This window comes from Sturnira hondurensis, unplaced genomic scaffold (genome assembly GCF_014824575.4).
Source record: "Sturnira hondurensis isolate 20B ecotype Veracruz unplaced genomic scaffold, ASM1482457v3 Scaffold0009229, whole genome shotgun sequence".
Lineage (NCBI taxonomy): Eukaryota > Metazoa > Chordata > Mammalia > Chiroptera > Phyllostomidae > Sturnira > Sturnira hondurensis.
Genome location: NW_028081860.1, coordinates 734,522 through 752,350, shown reverse-complemented (window position 1 = coordinate 752,350; position 17,829 = coordinate 734,522). Strand labels below are relative to the sequence as shown.

At 50.1% G+C, this 17,829-nt stretch overlaps 2 protein-coding genes and 1 pseudogene across 3 annotated transcripts; all 3 read left to right on the top strand.

Annotated features, from left to right (window-relative positions):
- Positions 1-592: 592 nt before the first annotated feature.
- UBL4A (ubiquitin like 4A) lies at positions 593-3,418 on the top strand. Its single transcript, XM_037056969.1, has 4 exons — positions 593-745; positions 927-1,032; positions 1,245-1,459; positions 1,572-3,418. The coding sequence occupies exons 1-4, from the start codon at positions 698-700 to the stop codon at positions 1,680-1,682; spliced, it is 480 nt and encodes a 159-aa protein (XP_036912864.1). The 5' UTR covers positions 593-697; the 3' UTR covers positions 1,683-3,418.
- A 3,404-nt stretch (positions 3,419-6,822) lies between these two features.
- Positions 6,823-8,003, top strand: LOC118994282 (40S ribosomal protein SA-like; annotated as a pseudogene).
- Positions 8,004-11,104: 3,101 nt separating this feature from the next.
- Positions 11,105-12,642, top strand: LAGE3 (L antigen family member 3). Of its 2 annotated transcripts, none has more exons than XM_037056967.1 (3): positions 11,105-11,580; positions 11,985-12,079; positions 12,315-12,642. In XM_037056967.1, exons 1-3 carry the CDS (start codon positions 11,365-11,367, stop codon positions 12,427-12,429), a joined length of 426 nt encoding a protein of 141 aa, XP_036912862.1. In that variant the 5' UTR covers positions 11,105-11,364; the 3' UTR covers positions 12,430-12,642. The 2 variants fall into 2 exon arrangements, with proteins under 2 accessions (XP_036912862.1, XP_036912861.1); XM_037056966.1 differs by having other exon boundaries at positions 11,109-11,612; positions 11,951-12,079.
- The last annotated feature ends 5,187 nt before the right edge of the window (positions 12,643-17,829 follow it).

Sequence of the window (17,829 nt, the reverse complement as noted above, 5' to 3'; positions counted from 1 at the left end):
GGTGAAGGACTGGCTTGGGTGACACAGTGACCTCTGCACAGACTTTCTCTCTTAGCCCTCCTTCCCCATGCATCCCCTCTCTGTGAGAGGTGGGCCTCTGTTCTAGAATGAACTGTAGGAGGATGCCAGCAGACGCCTGGCTACCCCGCGCTTCCAAGTTCAACCGGCTTTCCACAGCCAGACCAGAAAGGAGAAGGCAGAAGGCCTGTGGCCAGTGCTGCAAGCCTGTCAGGGTGGGGCCCTTTGTGGACTCTGGAGAGACCGACTCGGGGCAGCAAGGACCTGCTTCACCAGCTGGAAACGCTGGGCGGGCCAGGCCGTCGGCGGGGCGGGGCCAGCAGACTCCCAGCCCTCCCTCCTCCCTCCTCCCTCCTCCCTAACCCAGCTCTCAAATGAAGCCCACCTGGCCCGGCTCGGTCCTCTTCCCTATCCTGGAGGGCGCCCCTACTCCGTCGCAGTGGTGGACTTGTTACCCTGGGCGGTCCCCGTGCAATTACAAAGTGGAACCCCAAGGAGAGCCCCCGCCATCCAGGGGCGACAGGGCCGGGGGGCCGGAGGCGGGGCCGGGGGAAAGCCGCACCCCTCTCGCCCCTTCCGGCAGTGGCGGGCGGTTCCGGCGCGCGCCCGGGGCGGCGGTACGCCGGCGTGCAGCTTTTTAGGGTGCGCGTCGGCCTGAGTGGATGCCGTGGCGGCCGCCATGCAGCTGACGGTGAAGGCGCTCCAGGGCCGTGAGTGCAGCCTACAGGTAGCGTCACCAGGTCCGGGCGGCGAGCCGGCTCGCTCAAGTCCACTCCGCCTTGTGAGGCAAAGGGCTGGGGTGAGGGTGGGTACAGGACTGGTGGACCAGCCCCTCCGGGAAAGCCGGGAGAGCTGCCCACAGCCGGGGCTGCAGGCTCAACCCCTGCTCCCATCCTCGGCCTGACCAGGTGTCGGAGGATGAGCTTGTGTCCACGTTGAAACATCTAGTCTCCGAGAAGCTGAACGTCCCGGTGCGCCAGCAGCGGCTGCTGTTCAAGGGCAAGGCACTGGCAGGTAACGAACGCGGGGAGAGGAGACGCCCAGGAAGCCCCGCACGAAGTTGGGGTCGGAGTGTCTAGGCCGAGCTAGGGCAGCAGTATGATGGGGGGTAATGGCCACTTGACTGTCTGGGCGATGACTGATCCCTGCTCAGCCAGATGCCACAGTGCTCCCTGAGGTCATCCCCGCCCCTGTGGGTAACAACTTCATCAGTCTCTTTTTGACAGATGGGAAAAGACTCTCCGATTACAGCATCGGGCCCAATTCCAAGCTCAACCTAGTGGTCAAACCACTGGAAAAGGTGTTACTGGAAGAAAGCGCGGTCCGGAAACTGGCCGAGGCCTCACCCCCATGCCCACCTGCCTGGCAGCTGATTGCCAAAGTCTTGGCACGCCACTTCAGTGCTGCAGATGCCAGCAGAGTCCTGGATCAACTACAGAGGGTGAGAAGGGTAGCCCCAGATGTCCACTCCTGCCCCAGCTGACTCCTACCTGCCTCTGTCCTGGTGTATCCCCATTGGCACCCCCTAAATCCTTCTGGCCTTCTCTCCTTAGGATTATGAGAGGTCCCTGAGCCGCCTGACCCTGGATGACATCGAACGTTTAGCTAGCCGCTTCCTGCACCCCGAAGTCACTGAAGCTATGGAGAAGGGGTTCTCCAAATAGGATTCACGGAGTGTGGGCATGAACCCAGCCAGGCTGCAAGCTGCATGTAGCATTAAATGTGTTCTCATGTTGCAATTTGGCTTATAATAATAATAGCTGGTGGGTACCCAGGAACCTGTGCCCAGCACTTGCTAGGTGCCAGGCGCCACTGAAAGCACTTGACCTGAGTTTGCTCCTGCACCTCATACAAAAGGTGAGACAGCCGAGGCTCCTTGCAGTGAGATGGGGGAGCCAGAATCTGAATCCAGCCAGCTTCTAGAAGTGCCTCAGGATGAGAAAGAAAAGGGGCTGTTTGGAAGATTTTGAGGAATGGGCTGTGGCTTTTTGTTTGTAGCCCACTGAGAATAAACCCTCAAGTGACTTCTTTCCAGATCTCTGACAGGCCCGACACTGGTGGGGGGCTAAGTGACAGCCAGCCTTGGGCCCCCACAGCTGCTGCAGCCAGTGCACACCTGATGAAGGAAGAGCAGGTTGGGAAGTCGGGGATGAATATGGCCCAGCTCTGCATTACGACCTCAGGCAAGTCCCTTTGCCATGTTGGTCCCCAGTCATTGACTCTGCCCAGTAAAGGCCACTCCTTAAACCTCACTCAGTTTCCTTCGTCCTTACCCCATACCTGGGCGGGGGGTTCTGCAACAGTCCTCCCCTCTGTGTCCCATAAACAAACAGGACAGAAGCTAAGTGATGGCTAAGCATGGCCCAGAGATGGGGTGTCCTGGCCCTCCCTGTCGCAGCTCTTCCCTTGGGTACCCCCTTTGCTTGTCTCCCAGTGGACATGGACAGTTCTTGCTCCTTAGGGATGACAGGTGACTAGCTGGAGGTCACTCAGCAAGAGCCAGGCCTTAGCCAGGCCCCTGCACCGTGTACTCATCCTCAGAATGGGAATGGACCCTTCTCCTGCCGTGTGTGCACAAGGGCTTTCACTTTGCACGCTCCCCACTGCCTATCAGGAAGCCTCAGGGTGCCAGGGAGGGGACAGAAGCATGGCCTGGTGGCACTGGTCCCCCCACCCTGCCAGGTGTATGGGCACTAGAGCTCATTTAGACACCTGCTCCTTGGAGGAGAGCACTCGGGGCAGTTGAGGCTGGGAGGAAGCTGCCTGCACTGGAGGATGGATGCTCCAGCCCCACCACCCTCCCTGCCTGAGGCCCTCCTCCTGGGTCCCTGGGCTGGGAAGACAGACAGGCCTGACGGGTGAGGAATTGGAAGAGTAGACAGTCCCTGGTCCCACCTGAGAGCTGGGAATATCAAAGAGCAGGGCCCGCCTAGGAGCCTATGTGACCTGGCAGCTCATGTGATAGACTTACCAATGCTCTCATTTATTTCAAGTCAGGAAGTTTATGTTGAAATTTTAAGTAACACTTGAGGTGAATGTGAGACTTTGATCCAAAAAGAACTATATTAGTTAGGCTGCTTTTGGTTTCCAGTAGTTGGTTTAACCAAAATGGAAATCGGTTTAAACAATAAAGGAAACTTACTGGTTTACAAAACTGAGAAATTCAGGGGTATTGGCAGCAGATGAACAACCTCACCAAATACCCAGTTTTCTCCTACCTCCCCTCTGCACTCCGCAGTGTCTGCTTCGTCCCAGGCTGCCGCCTCAGGATCAATAGATGGCTGCCTGCAGCTTCCACTGAGTCCCTCGTTTATAGCCAGCAAGGAGCACCTTCTTGCCCTGTAGCGTAGCTTCTTCCTCAGATGCCCCCAGCAAATAAATGCTGTCCTTTTCTTGGTCAGAACTGGGTCATGCCTCCAATCATTTTGTTCAGGGGCGGGTTGGGGTGGGTAGTGGGAAGCTAGCCCCTTGGGAACATAGGCTGTGGGAGGGAGAGGGAGATTCTCAACAAAAGCCAGGTCCTCGAGAGGGCGAGTAGTGTCCCAAATAGCAGCTGTCCACTGCAGGGGAGGGACACTCAGATGCACGTTTCAGACCCTAGAATTGGTCATTGAGTTCCTTGTGCCAGTGCCTCCCAGCCTGAGGGTGACAGCCATCTGGTGGCTGAGAGCTATCTCCTGGGCAGATGGGGGTCAGGAACTCAGCAGAGATTGGGCTGGACATGGAGACAGGAGTGAGGTCTTCGGGGTGTATGATGGGAGCCTTGCTGAAGGAAGAGCTGGCTGGGGACCCAGGCCCAGTCTGATTCCAGAGTCCTCTGCAGCTGATGGTTGTGAGTTACCTGTGGAAAGGACATCCTAGAAGCTGTGAAGATGGATGAGGTGGCTTCCCAGAGAGTGTGGCATGAGAAGAGAGGAGAGGACTGGACCTTGACGAACTTCACCGGCCAGAGATGTGGTAGAGGCCAGGAACACCCCCAGAGGCAAGGCCACAGGGGGAGCGCAGTGTCAGAAGCCAAGAATGCCCCTCCAGAAAGGGGAAGTTGCCCACTGCTGCCAAGAGGCAACGTGAGGGCAGGACAGAGCCTCCTCTGCACTAGGAGCAAAAAGGTTGTTGGTGATGTTGGGAGTGGGCAAAAATAACTGCAGTGTGAGGAGACGAGGAGGTGGTGAAAGTGACTGGGGCCACCTCAGTTCAGAAGATTGTGTGTGATGGGACAGGGATGGACAGGAAAGGGAGGAAATGCTGCAGAGACGAGTAATGGGAGGCCCAGGTCCAGAGGGGCCAGGAGGTTCTGGTCCAATCCCGGTGCCGTCACCAGAGGAGAACAGGACCTCCAAATGAGGGGAGAGTAGCCGCAGACTGCACTCTTCCTTCATCCCTAGGGTGTGGGGATGACCCAGTAGACACCTGCGGGCCCCAAATGCCATGCTCCTTCAATAGGTGTCAGAAGGTTTACTGCAGGTGCTGTGCCCCTCCTAGCCAAGTGTCCACCCAGGCCACCCACCCGCCCACTGTGAAGCCCTGTGATCTATCGCCTGCCCCTTGAGCAGGGTCCTCAAACAGTCCTTGACCTACTCCCAGGGATATGGTGCAGCTTGAAGGCCCTCGTGATCTCGATGACACTAGGAAAAGGCAGAACGAGTGGTGGCCTCTCAGAGAGAAATGGCTTGGCGCCTGAACTGAGATGCTTGTGACACAATTTCCCAAGGGCCCAGGGAGGAGAGGCAGACTCAGAGGAGAGCATCGTTTGCTTTAGGGTGGGCTTGTTGAGTTGAAGGTGCCCAGGTGACAAATTAAATGTGCCCACAATTTGTTGGTGCTCTGCAGACCTGGCCAAAACCAGGCCTCGCCAGCCCCCATAGGTCCAACAGGGCACTGCGTAGCCACACCAGGCACTCTAGAAGGGAATGTGACAGCTGCAGTCGGCCTCGGACTGCCAGGCCCTAGAAACCCTGCAGGAGAGACAATGACTCTGTCCACCTACAGGACCCAGCTGGAGCAGCCTCCCTGGGCTCCTGGGGACTCAACCCTGCCCACATGCCCCTCTTGGGGTGACCAAATGACTCTGGCATTCCTCATTCCTTGCCCTCTCCTGCCCTCTTCCCTGCCTCTTCTTCCGCTTCACTGCTTACTCCTTCTCTCGCGCCTTTGCCGGTTTTTCCCCTTCATGCACACATCCCACCTTTTAATGTCAGGGGTCTCCAGGACTCTCTCCCCAGAGCCCTTCTCTTCTTTCTCTTTCTTTATTACTTCCCCAGGGAGCTTGTCCACCTTCACTCCCAGCCTTCTCTACTGAGCTCCAGGCTACGTCTCCAGAGTGAGATTCTGAGACAGCTCTTGGCTCTCCTGTAGACACCTCATTCACTCCTTTATCACAAAACCCTGAGTGCCTGCCACATCCCAAATGCTGGTAACACTGGATCTGAAAGACACAGTCCTTTCCCTCTTGGCCTGCATATTGGCCTTCCTTGATGAATGAATATACCACTAAGTCAGGCTTTTAAGGATAGGAAGCAGGAGGCCACTATTGCCCCTCCCAATTCTCCCATCTCCATAGACGATATTTTTTGAATAGTCCAGAGCAGTTGCCTTGTAGATGTTCCAGAATCTAGATATGGAGGGAGAAAGAGAGGGAGAGAAACACTGTTGTGTGGTCGCCTCTCGTGCACCCCCTACTGGGGACCTGGCCTGCAACCCAGGCATGTGCCCTGACTGGGAATCAAACCTGCAGCCCTTTGGTTTGTAGGCCAGCACTCAATCCACTGAGCCACACCAGCCAGGGCCAGCTTAAGTGTTTTTGATGAAAGCACTCCCATGGGAATGCTGTGTCTTTCCCCCTTCTCCCCACCCTCAACATCTGGAGCCACTCAAGGTCAGGCTGTTGCATTGTTGGGGAGGCTCAGTCACATGGTTCAGGGTGAGGGCTGTCTGGTGTCTCTGTTGTGGAGTTGCATTTTCCCATCCTAATGCACAACGGATCCAGGGTAAAACCTGTGAACATCCTGCTCCCCAACAATCTTAATCTAATGGTTTTACCATCTAGGGATGACTCTTTCCTGAGTGAATTGCATTGGTAACTGCAAAAAATGGTGGTTTTTTTGATGCTTTCTTTCTTTCTGCAGTTCTCAATTGGCATTTATCCTTTTTCCCTGCTGTCTTTTCTCAATGATCAAGCTATTTACTCAACAATTTAGAATCCAAGAGTGTCATTTTGGGGGGCAATTTTTATTGGACTATAGCATACATAGAGTAATGTGCACAAATCATCTCTATACAGCTTGAAGGATTTTTAAAGTGAATACACCCATGTATCTGTCCCATCCAGATCAAAATAGAAAATATTGCCAGCACCGCAGCACCTTCCCTGGTGCCCCTTTCAGTCAGACTCCTCTCCGAAGGGTTTAATCTCCTTTTGGATGCTCAAATTGTTCTAGCTTTGGTTCTTTCCTGTTGATGCGTGTTCCTTTGACATGGCTGGTCCTTTTGCTTTTCAAGCCCTTCCTTCCTGTCACTACAAGGTTCCACAGGCTCATCTTCTATTTATTTTTCCTGCCCCAACCCTAGAATCAGGCATTTCTCCCCAAAGCTCTGGTTCTTTTCAGTGGAGAATGGTGTTGAGAAACCAAGGGCTGTGTGCAGGGTGTGTGCATTGCTACCAGGTCTCACTCCTTCTAGACTCTTTCACTGGACAAAACTTTGAAAGGCAGTTTTTTATGAGTTTAGTCATTCCACGCTACCCAGAGAAAGGGCCCATATGGTGTTGTTTTCAGTTGCCATGTAACTTAAAGGGCAACTTTCACAATGTCCAGAGGCCTCGATGTCCTGCAGATGAAGGAGGGGGGTGTCCTCAGATTCTGTCCTCAGGATGTCCTCAGGAACCCACTAGGTGGCACCAACCTGGACTTCCAAATGGAGCAGGACATCTACAAAAGGAAAAGCGATGGCATCTACATTATAAATCTGAAGAGGAACTGGAAGAAGTTCTGGCAGCTCATCCCTTTGTTGCCATTGAGAACCCCACTGATGTCAGTGTCACATTGTCCAGGAACACCAGCCAGCAAGCAGTGCTGAAGTCTGCTGCTGCCACTGGAGCCACTCCCACTTCCGGCCGCATCACTCCTGGCACCTTCACTAACCAGGTCCAGGAGGCCTTCCTGGAGCTGAGACTTCTGGTGGTTACCCATCCCAGGGCTGGCCCCCAGCCTCTCACTGAGACATCTACATTAACTGCCTACCATCACTCTGTGTCACACACTCTCCTCTGGGCTATGTAGACATCACTCAGTGGGTCTGATGTGGAGGATACTGACCAGGGAAGTTATGTGCGTGTGCGGCACCATCTCCCATCAACACCCATGGGAGGTCCTGCCTGGTCTTGACTTCTACAGAGATCCCGAAGAGCTTGAGAAGGAAGAGCAGGCCACTTCTGAAAAGGCTGTGACTGAGGAGGAAATTTAGGGTGAATGGACTGCTCTGGTTCCCGAGTTCACTGCTGCTCAGCCTGAGCTCACTGACCGGTCTGAAGGCGCAGGTGCCCTCTGTGCATGTTCAGCAGTTTCCCACTGAAGACTGGAGCGCTCAGCCTGCCCCTGAAGCCTGGTCAGCAGCACCCACTGCGCAGGCCACTGAGTGGTGGGAACAACCACTGAGTGGTCTTAAGCTTTTCTTCCACAAACTGTTAACAGAATGCAAATAAGGATGACAGAAAATAAATAGTTTCTAAAGGGGGAGAGAGAGAGTTTATACTGCAATCCCCAATTTTAATCTAGTGTCAGTTCTCTCTGTCACCTCCCCTTATTCTACCACGAGAAGTCTCATTCCCTGCAGCATCACTATATTTACACATTGGCTCTACCACATAAAGTCTATCTTAAAGTACACCCAAAATAGCTTTACAGTCCCCTCATCACTACCATCACTGACAACATACATCCAAAGAGCAAAGTCAATGCCTTTTATCCAAAGAATATATCTCGGGAAGAGAATATAGTCAGACAGCTGAGTTTGAAAGGCACCTGAACTATTTTCTCTGTGTGGTTTTGTTATAAATTGGATATGCAGTTAGGCTCATTAGCCTTTGTTTTTTTTTTAATTTTATTTATTTATCTTTAGAGGGTAAGGGGAAGAGAGAGGGAGAGAAATGTCAAGATGTGGTTGCCTCTCGTGCGCCCCCTGCTGGAATTGGCTTGCAACCCAGGCATGTGCCCTGACTGGGAATCAAACGACGATCCTTTGGCTCTCAGGCCTGCGCTCAATCCACTGAGCTACACCAGCCAGGGCAGCCTTTGTTTTTATTCAATTTTAGCACTTGATTTTTTCACTCTTTTAAAAAGTTTTTTATTTATTTACTTTTAGAGAGAGGGGAAGGGAGGGAGAAAGAGAGGGATAGAAACATCCATGTGTGGTTGCCTCCCACATGGCCCCCAGTGGGGACCTGGCCTGCAACCCAGGCATGTGCCCTGACTGGGAATCGAACCGGCGACCCTTTGCTTCACAGGCCAGCGCTCAATCCACTGAGCCACACCAGCCACGAAGGATTTTCACTCTTTTTTACTGCTGCTTAGAACTATTGTATGAATGTACCATAGATTAGTCCACCAGTTCCCTGATGATGGACATATATATATTGTGTCTGATAACTTTATGTTACCAATTATATTACAGTGAATACTTGTGTGCATCTTATTTTGTATTTGTGAAGTAATTTCCTGCATGGGATTGCTGGGTCCAAGGCAGTGATTGAGTTTTGTACATATGTAATATTTTGTTTCATTCAACATGCAAAAAAATGGCATACTGTACAAACTACTGAACAAGAAAAAGGTACCAGAGATCAACAACATATTGAGTGAACAAAACAAGATTTTAATTTCAGATTATTAGAGATGCTATGCAACAATTTCAAATGGGCAAAGGTGATGAAGTGTGCCTGGGGGTAGTATGTTAGAGTGTTGATCCAGAACTCCTCTCAGAGGCGACACTGGACTCAAGATCCTATGACAGGAAGGAACCAGCCACGGGGAGGTTTGGGGACAGTCTTCCAAATAGAAGAGGAAGTGCAATGGGCTGGGACCAGGGCACCCCTGGTCAGGGGCTGAGACATGGCCCCAGGGGCTGCAGAGCATAAGGAAGCAGACAGGTGGGGGCAGAGGGTGGAGGAGCTGGAAGCCAGGACACCTGGGGTTTTTATAAGATACAGCGAAGAGTTCAGATTTGATTCTAAGGGCAATGGGAAATCATTGCAAGGTTTTAAACAGACATGTGATATGAAATGATTTATATTAAAAATGAAGACTTAGCCCTGGCTGGTGTAGCTCAGTGGATTGAGCGCGGGCCTGCGACTCAGACGATCGCGGTTCGATTCTCAGTCAGGGCACATGCCTGGGTTGCAGGCCAGTTCCCTGCAGGCCAACTCCCAGCAGGGAACGCGCGAAAGGCAACCATACATTGATGTTTCTCTCCCTCTCTCCTTCCCTTCCCCTCTAAAGATAAATAAATAAAATCTTTAAAAAAAAATGAAGACTTAATCCTGGTGCGTGAAGTACAGGCTCTAGAGGAGCAAGTGTAGAAGAAAACTAGGTAGGAGGCTGTGGGAGGAGCTCAGGGAGAGACTAGCAACAAAGAGGGAGAGAAGTGGGCCGATTAGGTTCTGTTTTAAGGAGAGATCCAACAGGATTTAATTATACAGTTCAGCTTTATATCCTTCCTTATGATTACAATGAGGGATGGAAAACTAACATGGTAACCACTGTCAGAAATTTCATGTCACTTTAAAAATGTATTTTTGAGTCCTGGCTGGTGTGGCTCCATTGGAGCGCAAAGTGAAAGGTCTCAGGTAAAATTTCTGGTCGGGGCACATGCCTGGGTTGCGAGTTTGGTCCCCTGTCAGGGTGCTTGCTGATCAAAGTTTCTCTCCCTCTCTTTCTCCCTTCTTTCTCCTCTAGAATCAATAAAAGTAAAAAACAAAACAAAACAAAAAGACAAAAACAAAAACCCCCCACCAAACCCGTAATTTTTAAATTATTTATTTATTTATCTTTAGAGGGGAAGGGAAGGAGAGAGGGAGAGAAATATCAATGTAGGGTTGCCTCTCATGAGTCCCCTGCTGGGAACTGGCCTGCAACCCAGGCATGTGCCCTGACTGGGAATCGAACTGCGATCGTGTGGTTCGCAGGCCCACACTCAATCCACTGAGCTACACCAGCCAGGGCCCAAACCCGTATTTGTTATTAAAAAATGTCATATAAGGTCACTGTCAAAAATGTTCAGAAAAACAGAAAAAGGAACTTATCACCCACAGCGCCATCACACAGATAACAAGTGTTTACTTTTTGGTGTATTGTTCTAGGATGTCAACGCATGTATATAGTAAGTTACTAAGTTGGGACTTTTGTGACTTTAGTTTTGTACTTTGATTTTTCACATGTGAAATTAGCCCTACTCCCACTGCCACTACTTTATCTCAGGTCCCTGTCATTTCCTTCCTTGCTTCTGTGTGGGGTTTCCCTGCTGGCAGGCTTCACCTTCACACTGCCCAACTAGTGATCTTTCTGAAAGGCAAATATTGATTGGCTCATCGCCTCCTTTAAAATCCCCTTTGATTTCTGCATCTACATTGGCGGCGATGAAGTCAAGGTGCAGAGTGGTAGCACTTGGGGACAATCCGACCCCACCTCTCTCCACAAATCACTGCAAGGACATTGAGCCACATTTCTTGGGGACACTGAGCCCAGGGAAGGGACAAGGAGGGAGACTAGCCCACCTGTCTGTAGCCTCACACGAGGTAGGGGAAAGAGGAACGGGTTTGTACAGGGGCACTGGGGTCACAGGTCTCTCTAAGGGGCGGAGCATCATGAGCCAGGCAGCCAATAACGTGTCTCCAGGCTTTGGCAGGGCTGGCTGGGCGGGAACCAGTCTCCCGCCCTACCGAATTGCGAATTGCGAGGACGCCAGGATTCTGCGCACGAGCTCTGGGGATCCCCAGTTAAACTGCGCGCTAAGGGGCGGAGTCTCGGGAGGGAATGTCCTTTGGGGTCTCCCAGACCCGCGGGTTGCAGGGCCAGGTTGGTGGGAACTGACCACACAACTGGTTTCCCATAGCCTTGTCACTGTTGCGTCTCCTTGGCGGCCTCACTAGGGACCTGTTTGGGCAGGCGCCCTGGGGTCCAGTCGTGCCCGAAAAGAAGGGGCTTCTTCAGGGAGTCTCAGTTTTTTCATGGCCAAAGGACTCTCTGAGAGCCCAGAGCACGGGGTCGGTTTGGTGGGAACTGACCACACGCCTCACTAGGGCCTTGCTGCGCAGGCCTGTAGGGTAGAGTCGGCGCGACGGGGCGGAGAGCGCAGATGGTTAAATTCGCGCCTCGGGGGCGGGGTCGAAGGCGGAGCACGGCGGCCATGCAGGCAGCAGACGCAGGCACTACTGGAGCCCAAGGCCTGAATAGCCAGGACGGCTACGCCACCCCGCGGGGTGCAGGCGCGGTGGCCGCTGTGGCCGGCGGAGCTCCGCGTGCTGTGCAAGCACAGAATGCCTCAGAGTGGGGCGGAGAGGCAGCAGTCACGGTCAGAAGGCCGGAAAATCGACCACATACTTTGTAACCTACCCGAGGGGACAGCGAGGAATACGCTGGGGGCTGCCTTCTGGAGGGTAGCTTTGGGTGCCGAAGGACGGAAATGTTGGGGCCGAAAGGGGAGCGGAGGGAACCAGGCGCAGCTTGGGTGTGTACGGTCCAGGGGCAATCTGGAGGGGAAGAGGAAATGAGAGCGGGCGGGGGGATAACGAGGTGGCTGGTGGAAATTAGGGCTAGGGGTGCTCTGGAGGGGGTTGATGGAAGTAGTCCTTGGGGAGGTGTGTGAGACTAGTCAAGGTGGCCTGAGAAGGGACCTGAGACCAAAGTCGGTGTGGATGGTGCCTTAACCGAATCTCCACCAGCACCCTCAGTGTGCCTTTTCCGTCCCCCTTGGAGGCAGACATTGCCCGCGGATCCCTGACCCCCGATGCGGAACCCCACCGAGAGGCGATTCGGAAGGAGCTCACAGTGAGCGGCAGCGTCCTAGCAGTGTAAGCTCTAGAGATAGAGGGGGCAGCAGGTGGCAGGGCCAGACTCCACCGAGGGGCGATTTATTGGAAAGGAGGATACACTCAAGAACTAGATCTAGGGGAGGGACTTGGTGCGGTCTAAGGGGGTGTTGTAGTGGAGACAGCAAAGGGTTCAGTCTAATGCCCAGGGGCAGAGCAAGGAAGAGAGGGATTACCACCTCTAATTTGATTTTCTTTTCTACCCCCTCACTTTCAGCTGCTGGAGAGCTGAAGATGCTCACCTCCTCCGAATCTCCATCATCAACTTTCTTGACCAGCTTTCCCTGGTGATGCAAACCATGCAACGCTTTGGGCCCCCTCTTTCCCGCTAAGCCCGGGCTAGGAAGAGGAGGCTGAGGCCCAACCTTGTATCCAGTCCCAGGCAGTGGACCCTTCCCACAGCAGGGATTCCTGCAGTAGGCGCCACTTTCCTATGGGGCCCTAGTCTTTCGCCTGCACTGGCCCTGGGGCACTTGCGGTCCACTCGTTTGGTTCGGTGCTTCAGTGTTGGTCGCTGCAGCAAATAAAACTGATCTGCTGTTCCACGTGAGTTTCTTTTCAACTGCAGCACCTCTTAACAGGCTTGGCTTTGTCTCAGGCTGGGAGGGGAGGTCTGGAAGTGGAAGATGGGTCTTGCCTCTCAGTATGAACTACTGTGAACATTTTGGAATCATTCCTCAGTTTTATCGCTGTATTCCCATAGTCAATGTATAGCAATAACATAATGTATAATATTTTGCAAGGTTAGTATTTTTTATTAATACTTTTCATCTAACACGAACTTTTCCTCTTTCTAAAACTTCTTCGAAAGCATTGAATGCAGGCATAACTGATACATGATAATGTAATTATTGACCATTTAAATTATTTGCATTTTTGTCCTATTACAGATAATAATTCAATGGAATTCTTGCATATAAATGTTTGTGTGAACCATTGCATCTTTAAGATAGATTCCAAGAGGCCCTGGCTGGTGTGGCACAGTTGGTTGGAGTGTCATCCTATAAACCAAAAAGTTGCAGGTTCGATTCCCATTCAGGGAACATGCCTAGGTTGCAGGTTTGATCCCCAGTTAGGGTGCGGGTGGAAGGCAACCAACTTATAGTTTTCTTTTAGTACATTTTATTGATTATGCTATTACAGTTGTCCCTTTTTTTCTCCTCTTTATCCCTCTCTGCCCTGCACCCCCTTCCCCCTTAGGGGGAATACCCCTAGCATTCCTCCCCCCTTAGTTCATGTCCTTAGGTTGTACATATAAGTTCTTTGACTTCTCCATTTCCCATACTATTCTTAATCTCCCCCTGTCTATTTTGTACCTACCATTTATGCTTCTTATTCCCTGTATTTCCCCTGATTCTCCCCACTCCTCTTCCCCGCTGATAACCCTCCATGTGATCTCCATTTCTATGATTCTGTCCTGCTCTAGTTGTTTGCTTAGTTTGCTTCTGTTTTTATTTCTTAGGTTCAGCTGTTGATAGTTATAGAGTTTGTTATCATTTTAATGTTCATAGTTTTGATCTTCTTTTTCTTAGATAAGCCCCTTTAACATTTCATATAATAAGGGCTTGGTGATGATGAACTCCCTGGACTTGACTTTATCTTCGAAGCACTTTATTTGCCTTTCCATTCTAAATGATAGCTTTGCTGGATAGAGTACTCTTGGATGTAGGTCCTTGCCTTTCTTGACTTTGAATACTTCTCTCTAGCCCCTTGTCTTGATGTGTTCATTTTTTGGGTCTAACTTCTTTGGGACTCTCTGAGCTTCGTGGACTTCCTGGAAGTCTATTATTCCCTTACCCATATTGGGGGAGTTCTCCTTCATTACTTTTTCAAATAAGTTTTCAATTTCTTGCACTTACTCTTCTCCTTCTGGCACCCCTATGATTCGGACGTTGGAATGCTTAAAGTTGTCTTAGAGGTTCCTAAGCCTCTCCTCATTTTTTTTTTGAATTCTTATTTCATCATTCTGTTCTGGTTGAATGTTTATTTCTTCCTCCTGTTACAAATCATTGATTTGAGTCCCAGTTTTCTTCCCTTTACATTTTCCTTTATTTTACTTTGCATATCCTTCACTTCTTCCTTTGTTTTGCTTCTGTACTCAATCGTACCTGTGAGCATTTTTATTACCAGTGTTTTGAACTCTGCATCTGATAGGTTACCTATCTCGTCGCTTAATTCTTTTTCTGTTTTTATTTAAAAATATTTTATTTCTTTACTTTTAGAGAGAAGGGAAGAGAGAGAGAAAAAGAGGGAGAGAAACATCAATGTGTAAGAGATACATCAGTGGGTTGCCTCCCATAAGCCCCTGAATGGGAACCTGGGAACCTGGAAACCAACCTAGGCATGTGCCCCAGCCAGGAATCAACCCAGTGACCTTTCAGTTCACCAGCTAGTGCTCAATCCACTGAGCCACACCAACCAGGGTTTTTTTTTCTGTGATTTTGATCTGTTCTTTCATTTGGGCCATATTTTTTTTGTCTCAGCCTGCCTGTTACGTAGTAAAGGGTGGAGCCTTAGGTATTTGCCACTGCTGGGCAACTCGCTTCCCTGCATTGTGGTGCTGTCTGTGGGGGAGGGGACAGAGAGGGAACAGTGCCACTTGCTTGGCTCTCACCCCACTTTCAGTCACTTCCTCCACTACCCACAAGCAAATGCTGCCTTTCTGGTGTTGATTCACGGGTGGGTGGGTTTGTTTACCTTCTAGGATCCCATGGGTCCCTCCAATGGACTCTCCTGTGAGACTGGGAGTTTCTCCTGCCACCACAACCCCCACAGATTTTTACAGCCAGAGGTATTGAGGCTTCATTTCTTCACACTCGAACCCTGGGTTGTGTGATCTGTCTCGGTCCCCACTTGTTCCTTCCGATTTATCCACATGCAAATGTGGGACTGTCCAGTCTTCCAGCCCCTGCCTTGCCCACCTGGTTGGCCAGTTGCTGCCTTGCCTCACATCCTCTCCACACTGGCTACTTGTCTCCGTCCCTCCTACCAGTCTGGATGAATGTTTGTTTAACTCCTAGGTTGTCAACTTTTATTATCTGGCAGTTCTGGTTCTTCTTTGTTTTTAAATTGGTTATTGTCCTTCTTTTGGTTGCGTGAGGAAGTGAAGTGTATCTACCTACATCTCCATCTTGGCCAGAAGTCTCCAATTGGTGTTTCTCCCATAGATGTGTCTTTCTCTCTGCCTCTCTCTCTAAAATCAATAAACATATTTAAATTTTTTAACTGGTATGTCTGTATTTCATGAGCCATTAAATTTTAGCCAAATTTCCTTTTTTAATTTGATTTAAAATTCTAAATATTTTATTGATTATACAATTACAGTTCTCCCAATTTTTCTCCTTTGCACCTGTCCACCCACTACCCCCCTCCCTCAGACAATCCTCCCACCACTGTTCATATCCATGGGTCAAGTGTATAAGTTCTTTGGCTACTCCATTTCCTATCCTGTACTTTACATCCCCATGCCATTCTGTAACTACATATTAGTACTTCTTTTCTATTAAAAAAACACATTTTATTTGCTTATTTATTTCCAGAGAGAGAGGGAGAAAGAAAGGGAAAGACACATCGATTGGTTGCCTCTTGCATGCCCCCAGCTGAGGACCTGGACCACAACCCAGGCAGGTGCCCTGACCAGGAATTGAGTCAGCAACCTTTCGGTTCTCAAGCCGGTGCTCAACCCACTAAGCCACACCAGCCAGGGCCTATTTGTATTTCTTAATCTCCTTGACTCTTCACCCATTGCCCCATATCCCCATCCCATCTGGCCACCTCCCATCAAAACACTCTTTGTGTCCATGATTCTGTCTCTGTTCTTGTTTGCTTAGTTTGTTTTTTAGGTTCAGTTGTTGACTAGTATGTATTTTTGCCATTTTATCGTTCGTAGTTTTGATCTCCTTTTTCTTAAGTCCCTTTAACATTTCATGTAATAAGGGCTTGGTGGTGATGAACTCCTTTAGTTTCTTCTTGTCTGGGGAGCTCTTTACCTGCCTTTCAGTTCTAAATGACAGCTTTGCTGGGTAGACCAATCTTGACTGTAAATCCCTGCTTTTCATGAATTTGAATATTTCTTGGCAATCTCTTCTTGCCTGCAAAGTTTCTTTGGAGGCAAAGTTTCTTTTTGGAGAAATCAGCTGACAATCTTTTGAGAACTCCCCTGTAGGTAACTAACTCCTTTTCTCTTGCTGCTTTTAAGATTCTCTCTTTATCTTTAACCTTTGGCATTTTAATTATGATGTGTCTTGGAGCGGGCCTCTTTGCATCCATCTTATTTGGGACTCTCTGTGCTTCCTCGACTTGCATGTCTATTTCCTTCACCAAATTAGGGAAGTTTTCTTTCATTATTTTTTCAAATAGATTTCCAATTTCTTGCTCTTTCTCTTCTCCTTCTGCCATCCTTATGATGTGAATATTGGGCCTCTTCAGGTTGTCTGAGAGAGTGCTTATACCATCCTCATATTTTTGGATTTTTTTCTTGTTGTTCTGATTGGCTATTTTTTTCTTCCTTATGTTCCAAATCATTAATTTGATTCTCAGCTTCACCCACTCTACTGTTGTTTCCCTGTAAATTGTTCTTTATTTCTCTTAGTGTATCTTTCATTTCTGACTGGATCTTTTTCATGTTGCTGAGGTCCTCACTAAGTTCCTTGGGCATCCTTATAATCAGTGTTCTGAACTTTGTATCTGTTAGATCGCTTATCTGCATTTCATTTAGCTCTTTTTCTGGAGTTTTGATCTGTTCTTTCATTTGGGCCATGTTTCTTTGTCTCCTCATTTTGGCAGCCTCCCTGTGTTTGTTTCTATGTATTAGGTAGAGCTGCTTTGATTCCGTGTTTTTGTAGTGTGGCCTAATGTACTAGGTGTCCTGTAGGGTCCAGCGGCACAGCCTCCCCTATCACCCAAGCTGGGTACTCAAGGTGCGTCCATCATGTGGGCTGAGTACCCTCTCCTCCTGCAGTTGAGCCTTGGTTGCTGTTGGCAGATCAATGGGAGGGACTTACCCAGGCCAGTCAGCTGAAAGGATTGGCTGTGACCACTGACCACCAACTTCTGCTCTCCCTGAAGGATCAGCTGTGCAGGAGCAGGGTGCTGGTGCTCCGCTGTGGACTGTAGCTGTCCACTGGGTGTGTTGGCTCTTGGGTTTCCCAGGTGGTGCAGACCAAGATCAGTCCCCACCTGTGTGTTGCTCAGGGCTACCCTGCCTGAGCTACAAAGGCAGGTTACTTGTGCTGGGCTTGGAGATTCCCAGGTGGAGCCAAGTTGTGAATCTAGGCTGTTTGCTGCTAGTGCTGGGCCTGGGGCTCACTGAGGCCATCTGTTGCTTGTTTGAGAGGATTTAGGAAGTGGTATGATATGCACCAAGGCCAGCCACTCATATGGAAATGCAGCTTGTTGGGACCTTAAGCTGCGTGGTACAGAGTCTCTATGGGTCTAACAGTGTTAGCCAGGTTGATGGAGTCTCAGATATGGCACCAACTTCCCGGCTGTGTAACTCTGTGTGTTGAGATTTTAGAAAAGGGACAATGGCCTCTGTTCAACTTGATGCCAGACAGTTCAGTTCCTCCCTGTATACCACCAGTGCCTTTCAAGCTGCTACCCCAGTGCTGGAGCTCAGAGGGAGTGAGTCTGAGTAGATGAGTCCGTGTGTGGGCTCTTTAAGACAAACTGCTTGGGACTCCATAAGTTTCTTCCACCGACTCAATCCCTGCTGGTTTTTGCAGCTAGAAGTT